The following is a 20,269-nucleotide window of genomic DNA, read 5'->3' as shown; positions in this document are numbered from 1 at the left end:
TTAAAATCCAGGGTCATTGTAAAATATAACAACATTGTGATATAAAATAAAACAGAATTATTTCTTCAAGAAGGCAAATGTCTAAAAATGGTAGTATCAAAACCAAAATCTAGCTGTCCCCTTTGCTTCCATTGGACTTACAAACGTAGTCTGATTAAATTTCTTTATTGGCCCACTAAAGGGAAAAGGAAAACCTTTGTGCTTTCTTAAAAGGCAAAATCTTAAGCAAAGAAGCTAAATTCTCCCTCCATGTCCTCTGCCTTGGGCCCTCCCAGAAGATGGCCACAGCACATGATAAAGATTAGTTTACCAGGTATAAGCAGTAAAGTAGTAAATCCCTGTTGCTACTCTTTGAGATTTATTTTCTACATTTACAAATGTTTACCACTCTTGTTTTAAATACTTCAGATCAAGAGAAGATTTATATAGCAACAACCCATCAATATTAACTTGCATTTGCTGTGAAGTTTGAAGAGTGTTTCCTGTACGCTTCTGCCACTGGTTTCCTGCCAGCCATGGTACAAGTAACTGTTCACAGGATTATACTGACTGCTTTATTTCTGTTGGAAATGTGTTTTATTTTCTTTATAAAATAACGGGTAATCTTTAAAATTGATTTTAGATGGTTCAAGGCATTACGCTACAAAAGTAATGAGCACTAATGCCAATGATATTGGACACAAATTCATTTTAGCTTTATTTCATGTCTAAAGCAATTCTACTGAGCCTTGAACTGCTCACGCGCTGTTATTAACTTGCTAGTAACCTAACACATGGGTACAGCAAAAAGTGATCAGAGTCCAGGCTGATCAGGACCTCAAGGCTACTGTCCTTTTTCTTGAGCTATAATTCAATTTCCAATTTTACTGTACATTAGACTCATTATTTCCCAGTGTGTTCTTTTCTGCTTAATACTGCCACCTGGAGGACACACGGGTGAAAAGCAAGAGGGAACCCGGCACACTCAGCTCACAATCCCAAGTGGGAGAAGGATGTGGCTGGAACTTCCAACACCCACACAGGCCCAGAGTGCAAAAACAGTACGTCTGCTAGACACAGTTTTGGCTTTCTGAATTCCCTGTCTGGCTAGCTAAATTTTTGCCACTGTGCTCCATGGTATGAGTTTTAAATGAGCAAAAAATAATTTGTAAGGTATTTATGGTTTTTTTCCAGTCGGATATCTCATTCCAAAATTTAAAGAAACAGAAATTTTGAGTGTTTTCCCATCTGGTTCAATGAGCATAACTAGTTCATTTTAAGTAATATGTGCTCTACTGTATTTCAGAGAGTGTTGTAACTGCTGTCATTATATTAAATCCTATTTTTGCCACATTTTCCACAAACAAATCCAATAGCAGAAAAATAATTTCAAACTTAGTATAAAAAGTACTTTGTAAAACAGTCAATAAAATGTCATATTTATAAGACTCCATAAAAATAAACGTATATAATTTTCAAGGCTTTATAAAAGGAACAAAAATAGCCTCTAGAATTTTAAAGGAATTTCTGAAAAGATATTTACAATGTGTCAAAAGCTATTCCTTTCCCCCTAACAACTTTAAACTAAATAAAGCAAAACATGTTTTCCCCTTGAATTGGACACAGTTGCAAATCTGCTTTCCTCAACATGATTTTAATTCCACCTATTTACCTCTTGCCATGAGAAAATAATAAAACCTACAAATCTTTACTGAAGACATTCATGATTTGTGTTGTGGTGCCCTCTATTGAACACAAAGACTTATAAAAATTGTGCATATGTGTGTGTGTGTGTTCATGTATAAAAAGTAGCTGTAGGGTTTCCATGGTATCCTTCTGTAAAATACTATATTATTCCTTACATTTTTAAGAAACATAAAACTGTGATAAAAAAAAGTCTATACTGTAAGGTAAATGTAATTATATTAATGGGATGGATTCAGTAAAATAGGAAAGGTGGCTCCCATTTATGATACCAATCAAACGTAACTACCAGAGTTTATAAATTTAGTCTATAACTTTCTTTTTCCCTAACTATTAGTTAGAAGTGACTTATAGTTTATGACCAGCCAAAGGGGAAAATCCAGAAGTGGGATTGTAGCCAAGATTAAAGGAAACTTACTGTATTTGAAAAACCCCACCATCATACCAAATTTAGCTAGCACTAAAGAGTTCTGCTAACTATAAACTTGCCATTTCCTGGGATTAATATAGAGCCTACACCTTTCCCATAATTTCTTTGTCTAGAAATTGAGATGATAGTCAACTCTTAATAGCTGTAGGCATTCAGATAAAAATATGTAAAAAGCTAAAAATACAGCATGTTCAATAAATGGCATAAATTAGTATTTGCCACCTAGTTAAAGAAACAACTTTCTAATTCCTTTGTGAAAATTAGCCTAGATATGTATTTTGCTATTAAATATGTATTATTTCATAAATTACCTTAAAAATGAAAAAAACTATATTAAATATATGCACATATGCACAAAGACAGCAACACTTTGGTTTCGTGGGGTTTGACTATATTTAGTGCTCTTGGTTCACAACTTCAAAACTTACATAAAAAACAAATTTTAAAAGTACACTAAAAAAGTCAGGCAGAAAAAGACAAATACCAAATGATTTCCCTCATTTGTGGAGTATAACAATGAAGCAAAACTGAAGAACAAAATAGCAGCAGACTCACAGACTCCAAGAAGGGACTAGTGGTTACCAAAGGGGAGGGGTGTGGGAGGGTGGGTGGGGAGGGAGGGAGAAGGGGATTGTGGGTTATCATGATTGGTGCACATGGTGTGTGCAGGGTCACGGGGAAGACAGCGTAGCTCAGAGAAGACAAATAGGGACTCTGTGGCATCTTATTACACAGATGGACAGTGACTGAAATGGGGTATGCGGGGGTGGGGGGGAATCTCTATAATAAGGGAATAACCACATTGTTTTTCTTGTGAAACCTTCCTAAGAGTATATATCAATGATATCTTAATAAAAATAAATAAATAAATAAAAGTACATTAAAAATCTACAATACAAACATATTTCCTGCCTCTCAATTTCCTAAAGTCCCCTACAAATAAACAAGGTACAGGCTATTGATGGTGGTCCTACTTAACTGGTAACCAATGGGGCCTCAGAGAATTTCAAGCTGGGGCCTGGGCACAGTGCCGAGATGGCTGATTTCCATGTTGCATCCAGTTTCCCAAAGTGGGCTTGGTCTGGGGGGACACCAAGGGCCAACATGGGAAGTTGCTACTTCTACACCAACTAGACAAGGAACAGGAGAGCTCTGCATTAGAATCTGAGGGACACAGGAAGGAGGATGGGGAGGATAAGAGGTACCACAGTATTAAGTCGTTTAAGTCAGGCCTGAATCTAACCATGTGGTATTAGGCTCACTGCTTCCTTCATGCTCAAACCACGTAAAAGCATCAACTTTAATTTTTAATGTAAAGCATCAGCTTGGAGACTAAAGTTCACACACTTTGATGGAACAAATAACATCACAAGAGAACTTGGCGTCTGTTCTATGATTTGACTCCTGGATGATAATCCAGATCCAATTTTAATAATCCCACCCATCCTTGTATGAATATAGTGCTTCCCCACTAGAACAGAAGCTTCACAAGGATGAGGATTTGTGTGCATTTTGTGCAGTCTTATTTCCCCACTACCTAGCCTGGCCAAAATTTGTCACTTAATAAACAGGTTTTCAGAGTCCCTTCTGATACATCATCCAACCAACCCAACCACCCAAGTGAGGTCAGCAATGCATATGTTACATTACCACACTCTTTACAGCAAAGCAAGGTACAGTGGAATTAAGTGACTTTTTCATACAGCCAGAAAAAATCAGGAACCAAGATTCATGGGAGACCCAGACTCCAGCTTCTTGAGCTTCTGATCCAGGACACTTTCCACTGTGAGATCTACATCAAACCCAATCAGCAAACAGCCAAAAGACACAGCATGCAAGAATACTGGAGCATAAGCATAACCCTGCTATGGCCTAATGACACTCACTCAGTTATTAATTTGGTAGACCAACTGTGGAAGGAAAGGTGGTGCTCAAAACAATGAAGTGATTCCTTCTCAAAAACGTATGCCTTGCACTTAACAAGCAACTTAAATACAGAGATGAATGCTATCCTTTGACCTCAAATAAGGAGACACCACTACAGAAGACAAGCAGCTCCCCAGTGCTGAAAAGGACTGCAGGATTTGGCTGTCCCTGCACAGGCCTCACTGGCAACAGCCAGTCTGCAGCTTCCCGGAGCAGCATCTGGAGTGACAGACCACCCTGCAAACTCAGACTGCAGGGACCACGACTTAAGGGAGAAGCCATCAACCACCTGGGTCTCACCCAGACAATAATTAAAATTGGAGATGTCCCCAAACGGAAAGGGAAGAAAAAACTGTCCAGGTTTTTGTTCTGTCATGCTGTGATACCCAGAAGAATACCACTATAATGTTTTCTGAGTACGTGGCTCAGTTAATCGGTTCTTCTGGCCTCATGTCATTTTTATTCCTCTAGCTGTTTTTTCTTTTCCTACTCTCCCTCAGTTTATAACCTTGGATGTTTTGTTATGTCTCCATGACCCCCTTCAAAGAAAGGCACTCTATCAATCTAATATTAAATAAATATTAATATTCATGTGCTTACTTAATACCCAAATCCCTTATGAGTGAGCCATATGGGAAGAATGCAGTATATTATTTCAAGATAGCTCTAAGATACCATGTATGGAACTCAAAAGGAGATTACTCCAAATTCTAAAACCTTGTAGAAAAGAAAGAGAGTTCAGGAGATTGGGTCCTGAATTCATGTCATGTGACAGCCTATTTCCTTATCTATAAAATAGGTAGAAAAATTAGCTCAAAGCCATTTTATGTCTAAGCGCATGAAGATAATATTGGCTAATACTTAGATATCACACATTATATGCTAGACTGTTGTAAGTGCTTTAATCTATTAACTCATTCCTCTCCACAACCTTATAAGGGAGGTACTATTATTAGCCCCATTTTATAGATGGGAAAACACAGGCACATAGGAAATAAAAGACAAGCCCAACCACCAGAAGTTAAGTAGCAGACACAGAATTTGAGCCCAGGCCATCTGGCCTCAGAGTCTGTATGCAAACGCATGTGCTATTCCCTGGGATGAATATTCCAGGATTCCAGAATGGGGAAAAAAGAAATTAAAGAAATGTAAATTCAAGCCACTTCCATTGCAATACCTACTAACACCAGGTAATCCAGAGATGATAATCTACTGAGACTATTCAGACACCAATCAAGCCCTTTACAAACATTCCCTCTAAAGAGCAGAGTTAAACTAGTCATTAAGAGATGCCCAAAAAAAAAAAAAAAAAAAAAAAAAGAGATGCCCAAAAGGGTATCAGCAGCCCATGTAGAGCTGATTCTGGCCTGTCAATCCTAAATATTGTAAATAGAGACAGTTTTTAAGAAATATCATTTTTAATAAGGCATATTTGTTTCCTAGAATACTTTTACTTTTGTTAGCTAAACTCCCAAGCAATTTGGCTCTGAATTAAAGCTTAAGGGATCATAGATTTATTATGTGACTCAATTAGTTCATTGTTTTCTTTCTGGAAAACTTGTCTGAAATACGCACCATATGATATGAGCCACAAGATGGTGCTCTAATACAGGAAATGAACTACTGAGCTTGGCACTAGAGAAGATCATTAGCACTTCAAAAACAGTACTGTTCTCCCCAACATGATCGTGCAACACTCAACTCTTGCAAAGTACCTTGCTCACATCTGTCCAGCAGCAAGAACTTCTGCATACTTACTTTCTGAGGAAGTCTTCCAAACCCTGACGACGTTGATCAACATGCTGGCGATTGTTCATGTTGAAAAATAGGTTCTTAGATGGAAGTTCTGGCAGTTGTCTTACGAGAAAGAAAAAAAAGTCAACCATAAAATCAAGGTGGTCTAGTTCCAGAAATCCTTCAAAGGAAAGCAAATTATACATGATAATTATTGCACAACTATCATATAGTTATATATATATATATGTTATGTATTTTATTCATATATGATTATATAATTAAGGTATGAGAAAATTAACTTAAAAAAAACATTTTAAAACATTTTTAGGGCTTTCATCATCTAATACTCAAAAAGTTGGTGGAATTCAAGTGATAATTTTTGAAGTCAGATGCAGTAGCCACAAAACTAACTAAAGCTATATATATATGCTACAATCAAGAAGAAAGCATATAAAATTCTTCATATTTAACACATATCAAATTTTAAAATACTGAATATAATAATAAGGTCCCCTCAGGACACTCTTTAAATCACTTACACCAGCAGTGCATTACTTTGGAGTCTCTGCCTCAGCCACACAAATTCTCTGTATCTTCTTCGTACGCAGGATGTTTTCATGGTAAAACATATGCTATTGGTCTGTTTAAGGAAAAAAAAACACAAGTCTTAGTTGAGGAAAAAATGCTTTTCTTATAACTCATTATATGCCCCTGATATTCATTAAAAAAAAATACAAACAGGATTTTAAAAACCACAAGTACATCTGCACTGACACCAGACTCAAATCTTGCACATAGCCCACCAATATAACATCCGCTGACATAAATGATCAGTACAGTCCTGGGGTGAGGCATGATCCAGTCATTCATTCCCTGAGTCCTGAAGGAGCCTTCTGCTCACCTCTTACCACTGCTTTCAAAGACAAATCATGAAAATTAAACAAATTCTGGAGCGTTAATGTCCAGTAAGAACTCAAGATCATCCACTGCATTTTACCACTATCCATCTAGCTGTGAAACTGGAGAAGCCTTTAGGGATAGAGACACCTTTTTACGGTCCTTGACTTGACATCAAAGAAGATGTCATGTCCTAGACATGGCCACCACTACAGATCAGACAAATCACCAGGAACCCTGAGGTGACTTTTAAACAAGAGAACATTTCCCTTCTCTACCAGACATACAAGGGTGATTCGAGTTAGAAGCCCGTGGACCTGCACCCATGTGGGGGCCCTGATTCCACCCCGAGCTCTGCTTCAGGGCAAATCACTTCCACTACAGTTTCCTGAATGGTAAAATGAGGATCAAATAGCACAACCTAATCATAGGGTGGTTGTGAGGACTGACAATAAGCACTTGGGAAATGTTATCTTTTCAGTATTATTATTAGTTACTGGGTGTTGGTTCCTTTCCAGCTACTAGGGCAGACTCGGAAAAAGCCACTTTCAAAAGTCCCATCCTGAGCAAAACCGTAATGCTCCTCTTTTGTAAACACAAGACTGGTAAACATGTGTGGTTCTCCTTTGGGTAAAACAAAAGACTGGCAGATATTTGTCTGTTGGTTTTGTAAGAGGATCAGTATCCTCTATATTTATTTCTAGATTCTATTTCACAAACTTTACATTTCCCAATAAGAATTTTTTGTCCCCAAGATTGGTATTATTTAAAAACTGTAATTATTCCACCAACTTAATAAGCATCTAACAGTTGTTTTCCTTGGGAAATGTGATTATGTACATTAGTTCTTAAACTGTTTCCATGAAATGTATGGTACAATGTCTGGTATTCCCAAACTTTGTAAAGTTCAGAAAACCTCAGGCTACAGAGAGGTTAAGAAACCTGCCCCCAAAGTAATTCCTGGTCTAAATCCCATCATCTTTGATATGGCAGCAAAACACACTGGATGGAGTTAGTGGCACAGTAACATTCTGCATGTGGATTTCAAAGCACCCCAGGGTCTCACTCAAATGTGATCCTTGAGGACTAAGACAGCAGAATTAGTGCCCTAACAAGGCTTGGGCAGGTACCTCTCAATGCTTGCTCCCCTGAGTCCCAGCCACTGCAGGAACTCCCCATGCCTCAGGTACAGACCCAGACTATTTCAACTCCCTCACATTTTCTGTTAGAATCATTACGCATGTCAATAACTGGAGATCCATCTGGCCCCTACACTAAACAAAGATCTATCCCTAAGTCCTTCATTTGCAGGACAAGTTCAGGAGAGTATATATGACAGAGTACCCACCCTGTTAAGTGCACTAGTTTAAAATTCCAAGTAAATACAAAGATTTCAGGAGTTACCTGATATCATTTCCCTTGTGGTTAATTTAAACGGGTTTAACACCAGCTTCCCTACCTGTGAAGCCCTAAGGGTATAGCGCCTAAGCAAGGCTGATTAGGACTCTGCAGTCCCCATTTCCCTCCATTCCTAATAGTACAACAGGTGGAAGCCTCCTCAGGCCCAGACTACACTGAGATCACTATTTTATAAAATTCTTCTAAATCTATTTGCTTGTTTCTGCTGTCTACCAAGCCCAGATTTATTCATTGTCAATTTAATTAGCATTTTAGAGAAATGCCAGACCACCACCAAATAATATTTATAGAACACATCATTTGTGGCTCAAGATGAACATTTCTGAATCCACATCTACTTCCATAGCAGAGAAAAATCTATTCATTACCTCCCTGAGGATAATTAAATTTCATGCCTACCATAAAGTGTGTGATTAAGGACCCACAAATTTTTTTAAGGAAGTTAAAAAGGCAACTAAAAAATGTCATCTCATTTTAAATGCTTAGTATTATATACTTGTGTTATAACTGCCCACACAGAATGCATATCTGGTGTGACATTATGAGTAAAGCCAAAACAAATTCAAAATACAAAGCACACCCTGGCAATGGCCTTCAACATCATCACAAAAGCAATTCTGAGTTTTTACTTTGTTTATATTCTAAGTTGGGGAACCTTGAAAAAAGAAAAGAAAAAATAAGGAAAAAAAAAAGATTTATGGCTGGTGATTGGACATCCAAAATACCAACTCAGATATTTACAATGGGAAGATTAAAGGTGGCTAAATATTACTTCCCTTGTGCTATGTAGTCACAGATTAAATCTAAGTCAGTTTCTATGTCCCCAAGAGAGGTCTGAACTCAATCAGATGGGAAAAGTGACTATCTTCATGATCAGGGAACAATAAGCTATAACCTGTGGGCCAAATGTGACCTGCCACTTGTCTTTGCAAATAAAGCTTTATTGGAATACAATTACACTGACTCATTTATTGTTGTTTATGGCTGCTTTCAGCCTGTAACAGCAGAATTGAGTCATTTTGAGAGAGACTGTATGGCCCACAAAGCTGAAGACATTTACTACCCGGTCCTTTACAGAAAAAGTTTGTTGACCTTTGTTCAACATAGTCAAAGAAGGCCACATACCACACAACATTGCTCAAGGGATTATGATACCGTATTATTCCCAAATAAAGTACATCATGTCTAGTTATTTACTTATACTAATAACTCAGAATCTAGACAAAGGGAAAATAATTGCACACATTCATTTCCTTTCTTGTTCCACATAAAAAACAAGGTACATCTCTTTTCTGGAGACCTCTACAACCTCTCAAAACTTAAGATTCATCAGGCAGTATATTATCCAGAATTATGCTAAAGAGATCATAAAGAAATATCATTAATGAGCTATTAGTACTCTTCAACTGTGAATATTAGATGTATCCACATCTTCATATATGAAGGCAATGAACATTAGAGTATTAATATTAACAAAGATATAATAAGAAATTCAAATAAGTAATATTTCACCTTTAGAAACCACCACCACAAAAATTACTGTGATTTCTATAGACTATTAACTACATACTTACATGAATACATATCTCATAGTCAATGTAAGAATGCCAAAAGTCCTCTTTCTGAATCCTAGGATCTCGAACCCAGACACTTACAAATTCCTGTAAGGGCATCACAAACAGAGAAACGTGTTTCTGAATTGCAAGTAGGGATGGAAAGGAAAGAGCAGAGAGAAATGACTATACGAGTACAAAATTGAAATGAACTTCAACCAATGTGACTGTAATCCTTTGAAAAACAAGAAGTAAAATGAATGAATCAGGCACCATAGGAAGTCCAAAAAAACACTTTTGCCACAAATGGAATTTTTTAAATAATGCAAAACCAAGCTGGCTGCACTTTTGGATGGTTTTACAAGTTCTGTAAAAACAGTAAGAAAGTATACTCTAAAACTGATTTCTAAATTTTAATCTTGAAAAAATAGGTTCACATTTTTCTTGAATTTTAAAAGTGGTCATTCCTTACTTTTGTCATCTCTATAAATTAAAACCTGAGGTCCAGGTCCTGCCTGATAAATCACTTCTTAGAACACAAATAAGAAAAAGCAGCAAAGGTCATGTGAAAAGCAAGCAAGGAGAGTTGAAAATGACTTGTGTATGCACCCCAGCCTTATAAGAATGAGCAGTAGTAACATTAATAGAAAGATGAACACCTTTTACACAATACTTTTCTATTTTTAAAATACACTTTCCCATACAGAAGATCATTTCACCTGCATAACCTCATGTTATAGGTCAGTTAGAGATGTAAAAAAAAATACATAGTGGAGAATTTTGTTTTTTTAAACATGAATAGGAAACATCTAAAATAATACTTTCAAAAAAGTGATTGTCACTAAATAAGTTTAGTTTAAAAGCAGGAAAATGTGTACAACAAAAACGTGTTATGTTTGTCATGATAGATCTTAAAGTATAATTTATTATTCATTTGGTGATTATAAATGTGTGGTTGAATTTAATTTTAAATATTTTAAATATTTGTGTTTAAAAAAGGAGGGGTTCTAAAGGCTGAAATTTTAGGCATTCTTGCTTCTTCACTCTGGTACATTGAGAGGCAAGCCTATAAATGCTCTAGGGCAGAAGCCAAAGAAAGACTATGGGTTCTCTGGACAAAGCACCTCCATTCTAGTAAGCAGACAATAAAATGAGAATTTTCAGTAGAGAAGATTTTTAAAAAGAAGAAATAGTCCACATTCCCTGAAAATAACTTTTTCTACCTATCAAATTTCACCTTGGAAGGTAAAATACACTTTGTTCTTGCTTCTGAGACTTCTGCCCCACTGACTGACCTCAGTATACAGGTTATGAGTTAATGGTTCCAAAGTTGTATTTTAAAATATTTTCATTATGTCTTTTTAAAGTCATTTAGACAACAGGTAATAAAAACAAGATAACGATATAGCAATGCTCTAAATGTTTTGGCCATTATTTCTCAAAAGCACGTTTGAAATAATAAGAAGGACTATAAAAATAACTGTCAAAACAAAGTCTCTCATAGCCCTCCTTACATGTAGTGTGACTGGATCAGGGATAAAGGAGTTCCTGCACAGAGATGGAAACTGAAGCAAAACACAGGTACCCTGCCCTAGTCTGTACACACCTCACTTCCGTCCCTTGTCAGAATGTGTGTGTATGCACGTGTAACTCATTTTCCTGCAGTACTTTGCACACACACACAGTTCTTAGAAGGAACGAAGCAATCAGCAATGAGTCAGTGATCAGAAGGACAAATAGGTCAGAACAGAAGATCAGAGTCCAGAGTAGCCCACGCTTACCCTTCCAAATCTCCACACACACACAGGGCCGCATTCTGACTTCCATGGGCCCTTGGAAGTTTTGCTTTCATGGGCCCTTTTAGCCACACAAAAAAATATTAAAAATCATACTTTATGATTACACTCCATAAAGATGAATATAGCAATATTACATATTAAAATATTTTGACCTCAAAGTTCATTTTGTTTTTCAGATTTTAGAAGATATTAAGACATTTTTTGAGCCCCTACAAGCAGTATGGGCCCCAGGCACGGTGTCTAATGGAGAAATGGTTGGAACCTACACTGGGCAAGGCAGAATGTTGACAACAGCTGACAGAGCATCGTGTCCCCCCTTTAGCCAGAAGGCTCCTAGTCATCAGGTCACATGTAATCCATGCTCACTCACAGGGTGCTGCCCGCTCCACTTTTCCACTGGAGAGGCAGAAGTTCCTCAATATACCAAAAGGAAAATTAAATATTTCCAACAGTTTGATATTCCATATTAATAGAGACATGCATCTGTTACTGAAAGAGTGGGCCTTTACACAGAGTCTACAAAAATGAAAAGACAAAGAAACCCATTCGTTGATTTGCTACAAATGTGATTTAAAAAATAAATGGTTTCTGAACTAAAACTATAAAATCCACAGTTACTAAAGTATCACATACCCCCAACCACTCAGCATCCCATTATTCAGTGATAGTAATGACAGTAGTTCTGAAAAAAGTCAGGATTTTTTCCCCCTATTTATTTGCTATTGCCCAATTGATACACATAAGCTTTGAGTAACATGTCCCTTTTCATGGAAAGACATTGAATTTATGGTCACAAGACTAAAGGTAAAATCTGATTCTCCCACTATCTAAATTATGAAGTTATTCACTGAGCCTCTGCTTCCACAACTGGAAAATTAGAATAATGCCTGTCTAACCTATCTGTTTGTTTGAAGGATCAAATTACAAAATACTGCTAAAAGCACTGGGAAATTTCTCAGTAAGTGCTACATGAATGCAAAGTATTAATACATAGAGAGGAAAATGCTTATACACCCAAAGTATTAAGGTCTTCCCAGCAGCACTGGCCATAAGCAAAGAAGACAAGCTAAACTAGCTACACATCTTTTTTTAAAGTAAAAATTATTAACTTAAGAATCCAGTAGCAAACACCCTAACACTGTACTTTTTCAGTGAAAGGCAGAGTGATCTAAGGATTTCACAGGACTTGCTCAAAGCAAGCCCTTCATAATATTGTAAAAGGAATGGACAGCATAATGCAAATTACAGTAAATAGTCTCTTTTCTTCCTCAAAATGCATTGGAATTCTCAGACTTTACCATTACTATCATTCATTAGGTCTAATCTTTACGTAGGCAAGAGTATGTTGAATACATATTCCAAAACCATGCTGGAAAAAAAAAAATGTCTTCTAAGAGCACAGCAATGCATTTTAAACACACACTCAAAATTAACTATGCTGCTAAGACTCCAAATATTTTTTCAATCCCATAACTCTTTAACTTGGTTGGGGTGCTAACTATCACTATTCTATGGAAAGAATTCTTCCTTCTTGATCTCTTAAACACTGCCGTGGCCCTGAGAGCCACCCCAGGCTGCCGCTCTTCACATCCCATTGCTCTTCCAGGGTGGCCTCCTCCAGACACAGGGTTTCAAGCACCCAGCATGGGCTGATGATTTCATCTCCATTCGAGCCCAGGCACCTCTGCACGCATCCCACCTCTTGCCTAGACTGCTCCATTTGAGTCCCACAAGCACGCAATCCATACCCTTTCCCTATAACCTCCAATGAGAAACCCAGGTTACCCCAGACTTCTTTGACTCACCTCTGAAATACACACCGACCAAGTCCTCCAGATTCACCTTCCTTTGAACCACCCACAGTTGTATTCCTCTGCTACTGCTCTGGTTTAAGCACTGCTTGTGCAACATTAATGCAAGAGCTGCTAATTGATCTCTGGGCCTGTATCCAATTCATCCCCCATACTAGACAAGAATGGCTCCAAAGCACATATTTGATTATGTCATTTTCCTGCTGAAAATCCACAAAAACCTGCCCCATAACCTTCAAAACCAAGTGCAAACTCCTTACCTAGGACAATATAGCCTTTCATGATTTTCACTCTATCTCCAAAGGCTAAGCTTAGGTCCCCATACACAACATGCCAGTCACACCTCCATGCTTTTAAATATGTTTTTCTCTCTGCCTGGACTGCTTGTTCCTACACTACTTTCTGCTTTTTTCTTCTCCATCATCATCTTCTTTCTTTCATGTTCTGCTAACTCTAACTCATTTCCAAAATGCAACTCAGACTCTGGAAATCCTTCTGGAATCCCTCTGGAAGTCTTCAGATTCACCAAGTCTGATTAATCTGACCCTCCTCTGAGCCCCTAACACCTCTGGGCACACCTTGGGCACTGTCCGAGCTCCTTGCCTTACTGTACTGTAATTACCTTAGGCCTCCTCTATGAGATGTTAAGCAACTTTAGGGTAGCTCAGACAGTTCTGTTGGCTACAGTGCCTGGAGCATCCAATGCATTCCATTAATATCACCTAATGACCAAATGAATGCCTGCAGGAATGAATGAACTGCCTTCCAGAAAAAAAAAAAAAAAAGATGAGATCAAAGTTCAATTGAAATAAACATCTCATCCACTTGGGTTCCTGGACTCCATGATTTAATGGGAAGTTATTCAGCAACTGGTCTAAAGTTTATCTTAATTTAACAAACCCCTTCCTCGAAGGGTGTGCCAATTAACAGCATATGGCCACAAGAGCAATGCTTAAGATCTATGAGAACAAACTGTTTTCTAGCACCCAAAAGAACTCTAGAAACATCTATTTACATAGAAATAATTGAAAATCATTCTGATAGCTTCAATAACCTGGGTCCCCTAAGACTTGTACAGACAACAATTTGCCTACTTGGAGTTAAAATATGTACTTGAAAGTAATAAAAGTACATTTATTTTAAAATATTCTGTAATTCAGATGGGCCTTCCTCCTCCACCCCACAATTAGTAGGAATTAGTGAAGTTTCACCATACTTCCAGCTACGAACAGCACACCCAGGAAGCCAAGGTTCACCTATAATCTCTTAATTAGATGCATCCCTCACAATGCTGCCCGCCATTCTTCAAAGGAATGTTGACAGCCTGTCAGCCACAGAGGACAGCTCTGAGTTCCATACCTAGAATCATATGGATTTCCTATGAAAATTGCTTCAGCAGCAGCAGTTAGTCAATTTAATAACCTTATTAAACACTTTAATGACTTCTTGGGCCTAATGACTATATCTAGTATGAAGGAAGAAGCAGGCAGAGTGGAATTAAAAATTTAAACTAACTGATCGCTACTGTTCTCCATGTGAAAACAGGCTTCTGAAGGAAGAGAGTCTGCTAGTCTCTTTGAAAAGCTAATTTCTGTGTTCTCTTCTAATAATCACACTTTGATTTCAATGTGCCCTGTTCCCCCACCCCCATCGCTGCCCCAGGTTCAGCCTTTATCTATTCATGCACCTCCCCTGCCTTTTTTCCCTTAGCCCTGAGGGGAGACGAAAGTAACAATAAAAACAACTACACCGCCCAGGGCACTGATTTATGCCAGGCACCGTGATAAGCATTGTACACATTTACCTTTAATCTTTACGACAATCCTTACTCTAATTTAAATCCAGTAAGAGGTCAGTAATATTATCATACCATTTTACAGATAAGAAATATAAGGCTCCTAAAGCCTAAATCAAATGGACAAAAGGCTGAGCTGGATCTCAAACTCAGGTCTGCCTTGTTCCAAAGCCCATGCTCTCAAACATGCTCTGTTTAGTGGTCCTTTCAATAATAAATCTCAAGTTATTTCCAATTTCATTGTAATTGCATTATTTTCCAGAGGAAAAATTATATTCTTTGCTATTAGCTAAAATGTCAGTTCAAACAACATGCTCTTCTGAAACTCTGCCCCGCTTGTCTCTCAAACGCTTTGTATTTCATTTTTATATTTCTAGCACCAAGTACAATACTTTACATAATAAGTGCTCATGAAATGTTTGAGAATTAATTGATTGATTACAAAGATTAAAAAACTCAGAATATACAGGTTCTGTACACTGAAAACTATAAGATGCTGTTGAAAGAAATCAAAGCAGCATATACTTCTTTATATCTATATATATCTATACTGTTCATGTATTGGAGGACTTAACACAGTAAAAAGATAAATTCTCCCCAAATTGATCTATTTAGATTTAATGTAATTGCATTTTTAATCCCAGCAAGATTTTTTAAAAACATAGATGAGCTTATTAAAAAATTTGTGTGGAAAGGGAAAGACTCTAGAATAGCCAAAACAATTTTGAAAAAGAATAAAGTGGGAAGAATCCCTCTTCCCAATGTTAAGGCTCAATGGATAGCTACAGTAACCAAAACAGTGTAGTACTGGTAGAAACACATATGCCAATGGAACAAAACAGAAAAACCCAGAAATAGACCTATACAAATATGCCCAAGTGATTTTTTAACAAAGGTATAAAAACAATCCAATGGAAGAGGGATAGACTTGTAAACAAGTGACTATGGAGTAATTGAACATCCACAGGCCAAAAGAGGAATCTCAACCTACATTGTACAAAATTTTGTACATTGTACAAAATTAACTCAAAACGGATCACAGATTTACATGTAAACATAAAAACCATAAAGCTTTCAGGAAAAAAACATAGGAGAAAAATCCTTGGAACCTCAGACTAGATGCAGAACTAGAGTGCTAAAACTTGATGCCAAAAAGACAACCCATAGAAGGAAAAAATGATAAACTGGACCTCACGAAAACTAAAAACCTCTGCTCTATAAACGACCCTGTGAAGCTGAAAGAAGTGGAAATTACAGACTGGAAGATAATACTTGCAAATTACAAATCCCTCAAAGGACTTGTATCTAGAATATATAAAGAACCCTCAAAACTCAACATTTAAAACACAAGGAATTCAATTTAAAAAAGGCCAAACACACAGACATTCACCAACAAGGACATACAGATGGCAACATGCACATGAAAAGATGTTCAACATTATTAGCCATTAGGAAAATGCAAATTAACACCACAATGATATATTACTACACACCTATCACATTTTCTAGTGGTATTATCACTTTTTTATTTTAGCCATTTTGATAGGTGTATTTATTTCTAGTCTAGCTTTAATCTTTACAATACAGTAAACTATGTGCTCCTTATAAAAATATTCAGATTACAAAAAAGCTGAGTAAAGACAAAATAAAGCAGATTCTCTACATATGGAGTATTAATTTTTTATAGCCTTGATAAGAATTTTCTATTACAAAAATGAAAATTTATTTCATTTTTGGCTCACTTTCTCAAGATATTCTTTTTCCTATTCCAAAGTAGTATATTATGTGTTTATTTGAAGACATAGGTGAGATTAATTCATCCATTAATTCATTCAGTTAAAATGAACTGAACACCAGCTCTATGCCAGGCACTGTTCTATACAGCTAATGATTACAGAATTTAACCAATGTTTATCCAGCAGGCTTCTGTTCAGGACTCCCACATAGATATCTCAAAACTGATATTTGGCCTGTTTTACACTTTTAAAAATAACAAGCTTGAGAGGCAGAGTGTACCAAGTAACCTTCCTCTGTTCCCTAGTAATAGTTATGACAAATAACCTAAAAGACATATTACAAGGGATATTACCTGTCACTCTATAGCTTGGGGTGTGTTTAAATGCTAGGCTCAGACAGTCTTGAATGATGATTTTTAAGAAAGCTTTTATTACATGAGGATAAATAAGTGGATGAGATTTAGCTACATCTGCCTTTTACATGACTTATAATGGTCAATGATGTTGTAAGTTTCTTTATACAAGTAAAGAAAATTAAGGAGGGTTACCTTTTTTACATTTCATAACACATTAGGAAAAGTGCAATGGAAAAAAATCATCTTTTGCAACAAGAAATAATTGCCTACCTGTGTTAAACACCCCCACAAGGACACAATCAGCAAGATCCAGAATGTGAAAGCCCCCACAGGATAAAAGATGAAGTTTCTTCAACAAATAAATTGCAAAGGGGAAAAAGGCAGAATAAGACACTTCCAGCAGTGTATTAACCAAATGCAATCAATGTGTGGTCCTTATTTGGATCATAATGAGAACAACCAAACATAGAAATTTTTTTTTCAACATAATCAGGGAACCTTGAACACTGACTTTGTATGTGATGATCTGAAGGAATTAATGCCTATTATTTAAGATGTGTAGTGCAGTTTGTTTCTAGGAAGGGTCTGTTTCTGAGAAGGATTGTTTGTTAGAAATGCATATTGAAATATTCAGATGAAATTACACAATGTCTAGAATTTGTTTCAAAATAATTCACTGTGGTAGGAGGAAATGGGTGGAGCTATGGAGACAGACAGGTCGCAAATGAATAATGTGTGAACTGGTTGAGCACAGGTTCGTTATATTATTCTCTTTACTTTGTATATGTTTAAAATTTCATAAGGAAAAGTTAAAACCAGAAAAAGTAAAAGAAAAGCGAGGAAGAAAGGAAGGGAGAGACGTCATAGCAACCAGACTGCTTTATGAAAAGAACAAATGTGGTGCTTGAAAGTGAAAGTAAATGAGAAGCACGGATCTGAAAATGTAACCATTTGTTCAACATGTATTGGCACCAGTAACATAATGATATCCTGAAACTTACGTACCTTTAAAAAATAAGGTTTTTTTCAATATTATGAAACTGAAACATGCATTTGGTTAAGAAAAAAAGATATACAAAATCTCAAATGCAGATTGAGTACACCACAAAAACAAAAGTTCCTTCCCTACTGGACTCCCAGTTCTTCATCCACCTGTCCAGGATGTTTATATATACATGTTATATTACATATGTAAAATTGGCATGTATGTGTAATTCTTAACACAAATGGAGCATACTACAAATGTTTTATTCACTGCAAAACCCTGTAAAAATCTTTGTATGTGAGCATATATAATTCAATGTTATTTGTTTTAAAAAAATGATTTATTTTAGAACAGTTCTAGATTTACAGAAAAATTGTGAAGGTAGTAGAGAATTCCCATATATCCCACACCCGGTTTCCCCTGTTACCACATCACATTCCATAAGCAGGGAGGGAAGGAGGAAGGGAGAACAAATTTAGTTTTGGGTAGTGGGAATGTCCTGTCTTGTCACTTCCCTTCAAAGTCACCAGCATCAGAAGGACACCAGGTGGAAGCCCCACTTATGAGCTGTCTTTAATGATATTCCTTGGTTCCAGCCTAGTTGTTTTTCAAGTCAGTTTCCCAATATTAAAACCATGTTTTCTTAGTGCAAGCCCAAAATGCTCCCATAGGTCTACATAAGCGTATCTTGAACACATAAATGTTAACAGCAAATGTATCCCACACAGGGGCACGTCCCTCCCACCTCTCCTCCCTCGGTGGCAGGGTCCTCAGGGTGCCAGAACCCTCCCAGCCCACCTGCGTCTGCCCCACTCAGTGTATCCCTGCCATGGAGCTGGTGGATTTATTATCACGCAGGTGTCAATAACTGGTAGTTGCTGTTTTATCCACTATGGCGCCTGCACATTTTGAGGGAGAAAAAAAAAAAACCTTATCCTAAAGGTACAAATCTCTAAAGGCAAACTTCAGCCACCGCGATCCAGGAGAGCCGGAGAGATATTATACACACCCTCCCCACAAACACACAAAGACTTTCAGCCCACCTTTCTAGGCACATTACAAAGGAAGGAGTGTGCCATTCACACCAGGTGAGCCCTGGGCAAAGGAGCCAACCCAGCACCTTAGAGAGCAAGGAATGTCAGGCTCCATGAAACAGACTGCCCAGCCAGGCCGGAGGAAATCGCTTATTCACACATCACAGATGAGCTCAGTGTGGCTAAAGGCAACGGTCTTCAGTAATGCAGAAAAATCAAACTGCTCATTCTGGACATAAGAATATAGAAAGAACAAAAATGCCTGACTTCATGGAAGACACTGTCTGAACTGTGTTTCCTGTCACAGCCACCTGCCTTTTCATTAGGACTCTGGGTTCTATCTCATTAAGCAGCAGAGTTGATTCAGTTGGGTCCATCTAATTATTCTTATTAAAATATGTAACCATAATATTTTAATTGTAAATTAAAGTTGCATGCATGAGTGGATCTGAATTCATTTTAATTTTACCATGGCCCAATGCCAAGGCCTTTTTATGGGGAAGATCCATCAGCTCAGATACTGCTCTCTCGGGAATTCAGACCAATGTGCAAATGGAACATGTTTAACTAACAAGGGAGACTCTCACTCCCTGTTCTCCTCTCTCTAGATTTATTACAGTAATAAAGCTATTTTAACAAGAGAGACTGCATTTGATTCCCCACCCCTCAAATCTTTCAACAACAAAAAAAATTTACCCAACTTCTATGCTGGCACTACCAGTTATATGGAACCAAGATATCACTCTTGGGACTTTGGAATCCTGAACAAGGATGGTAAATGGGTTTCAATTCACATGCCAACCTCATGATTAATTAGCTATGTTGCTACAGGCGCCGAGTGGGAAGTGCTTTACACACAAACTGCTCCCTTGGTCTAGATTCTAGAACAATCAGTGATACCACTTTCAGCCCTTCCATGTGCAGTTAGATAGGATCTAAATTATTTTCCACAAAACAACAATCAGCCATTAGGATATTTAAAGGCTCAACCCAAACCTCCTCCACTTCTAACTGGTACTGACTACAGGGTGCAGTTAGGGTGGGCGGTGAGATAAAAATAGCTTTTAGAATTGAGGCTTTAGGAAAGCCTCTTTTTGACTTCCAAGCT

General features: G+C 37.3%; 1 protein-coding gene across 1 annotated transcript in view; it reads right to left on the bottom strand.

Annotated features, from left to right (window-relative positions):
• Window positions 1–20,269, bottom strand: part of SNX10 (sorting nexin 10) — a 75,938-nt gene that overhangs the window by 3,565 nt on the left and 52,104 nt on the right. The window contains exons 3-5 of the mRNA XM_036897482.2: window positions 9,667–9,753; window positions 6,316–6,416; window positions 5,798–5,896 (exon numbers count right to left, since the gene is read on the bottom strand). Of these exons, the coding sequence (XP_036753377.2) occupies window positions 5,798–5,896; window positions 6,316–6,416; window positions 9,667–9,753 (287 nt within the window). The remainder of the gene's footprint in view (window positions 1–5,797; window positions 5,897–6,315; window positions 6,417–9,666; window positions 9,754–20,269) is intronic.

Source organism: Manis pentadactyla, chromosome 7, assembly GCF_030020395.1.
Source record: "Manis pentadactyla isolate mManPen7 chromosome 7, mManPen7.hap1, whole genome shotgun sequence".
Lineage (NCBI taxonomy): Eukaryota > Metazoa > Chordata > Mammalia > Pholidota > Manidae > Manis > Manis pentadactyla.
This window is presented reverse-complemented; position numbering and strand designations above follow the sequence as displayed.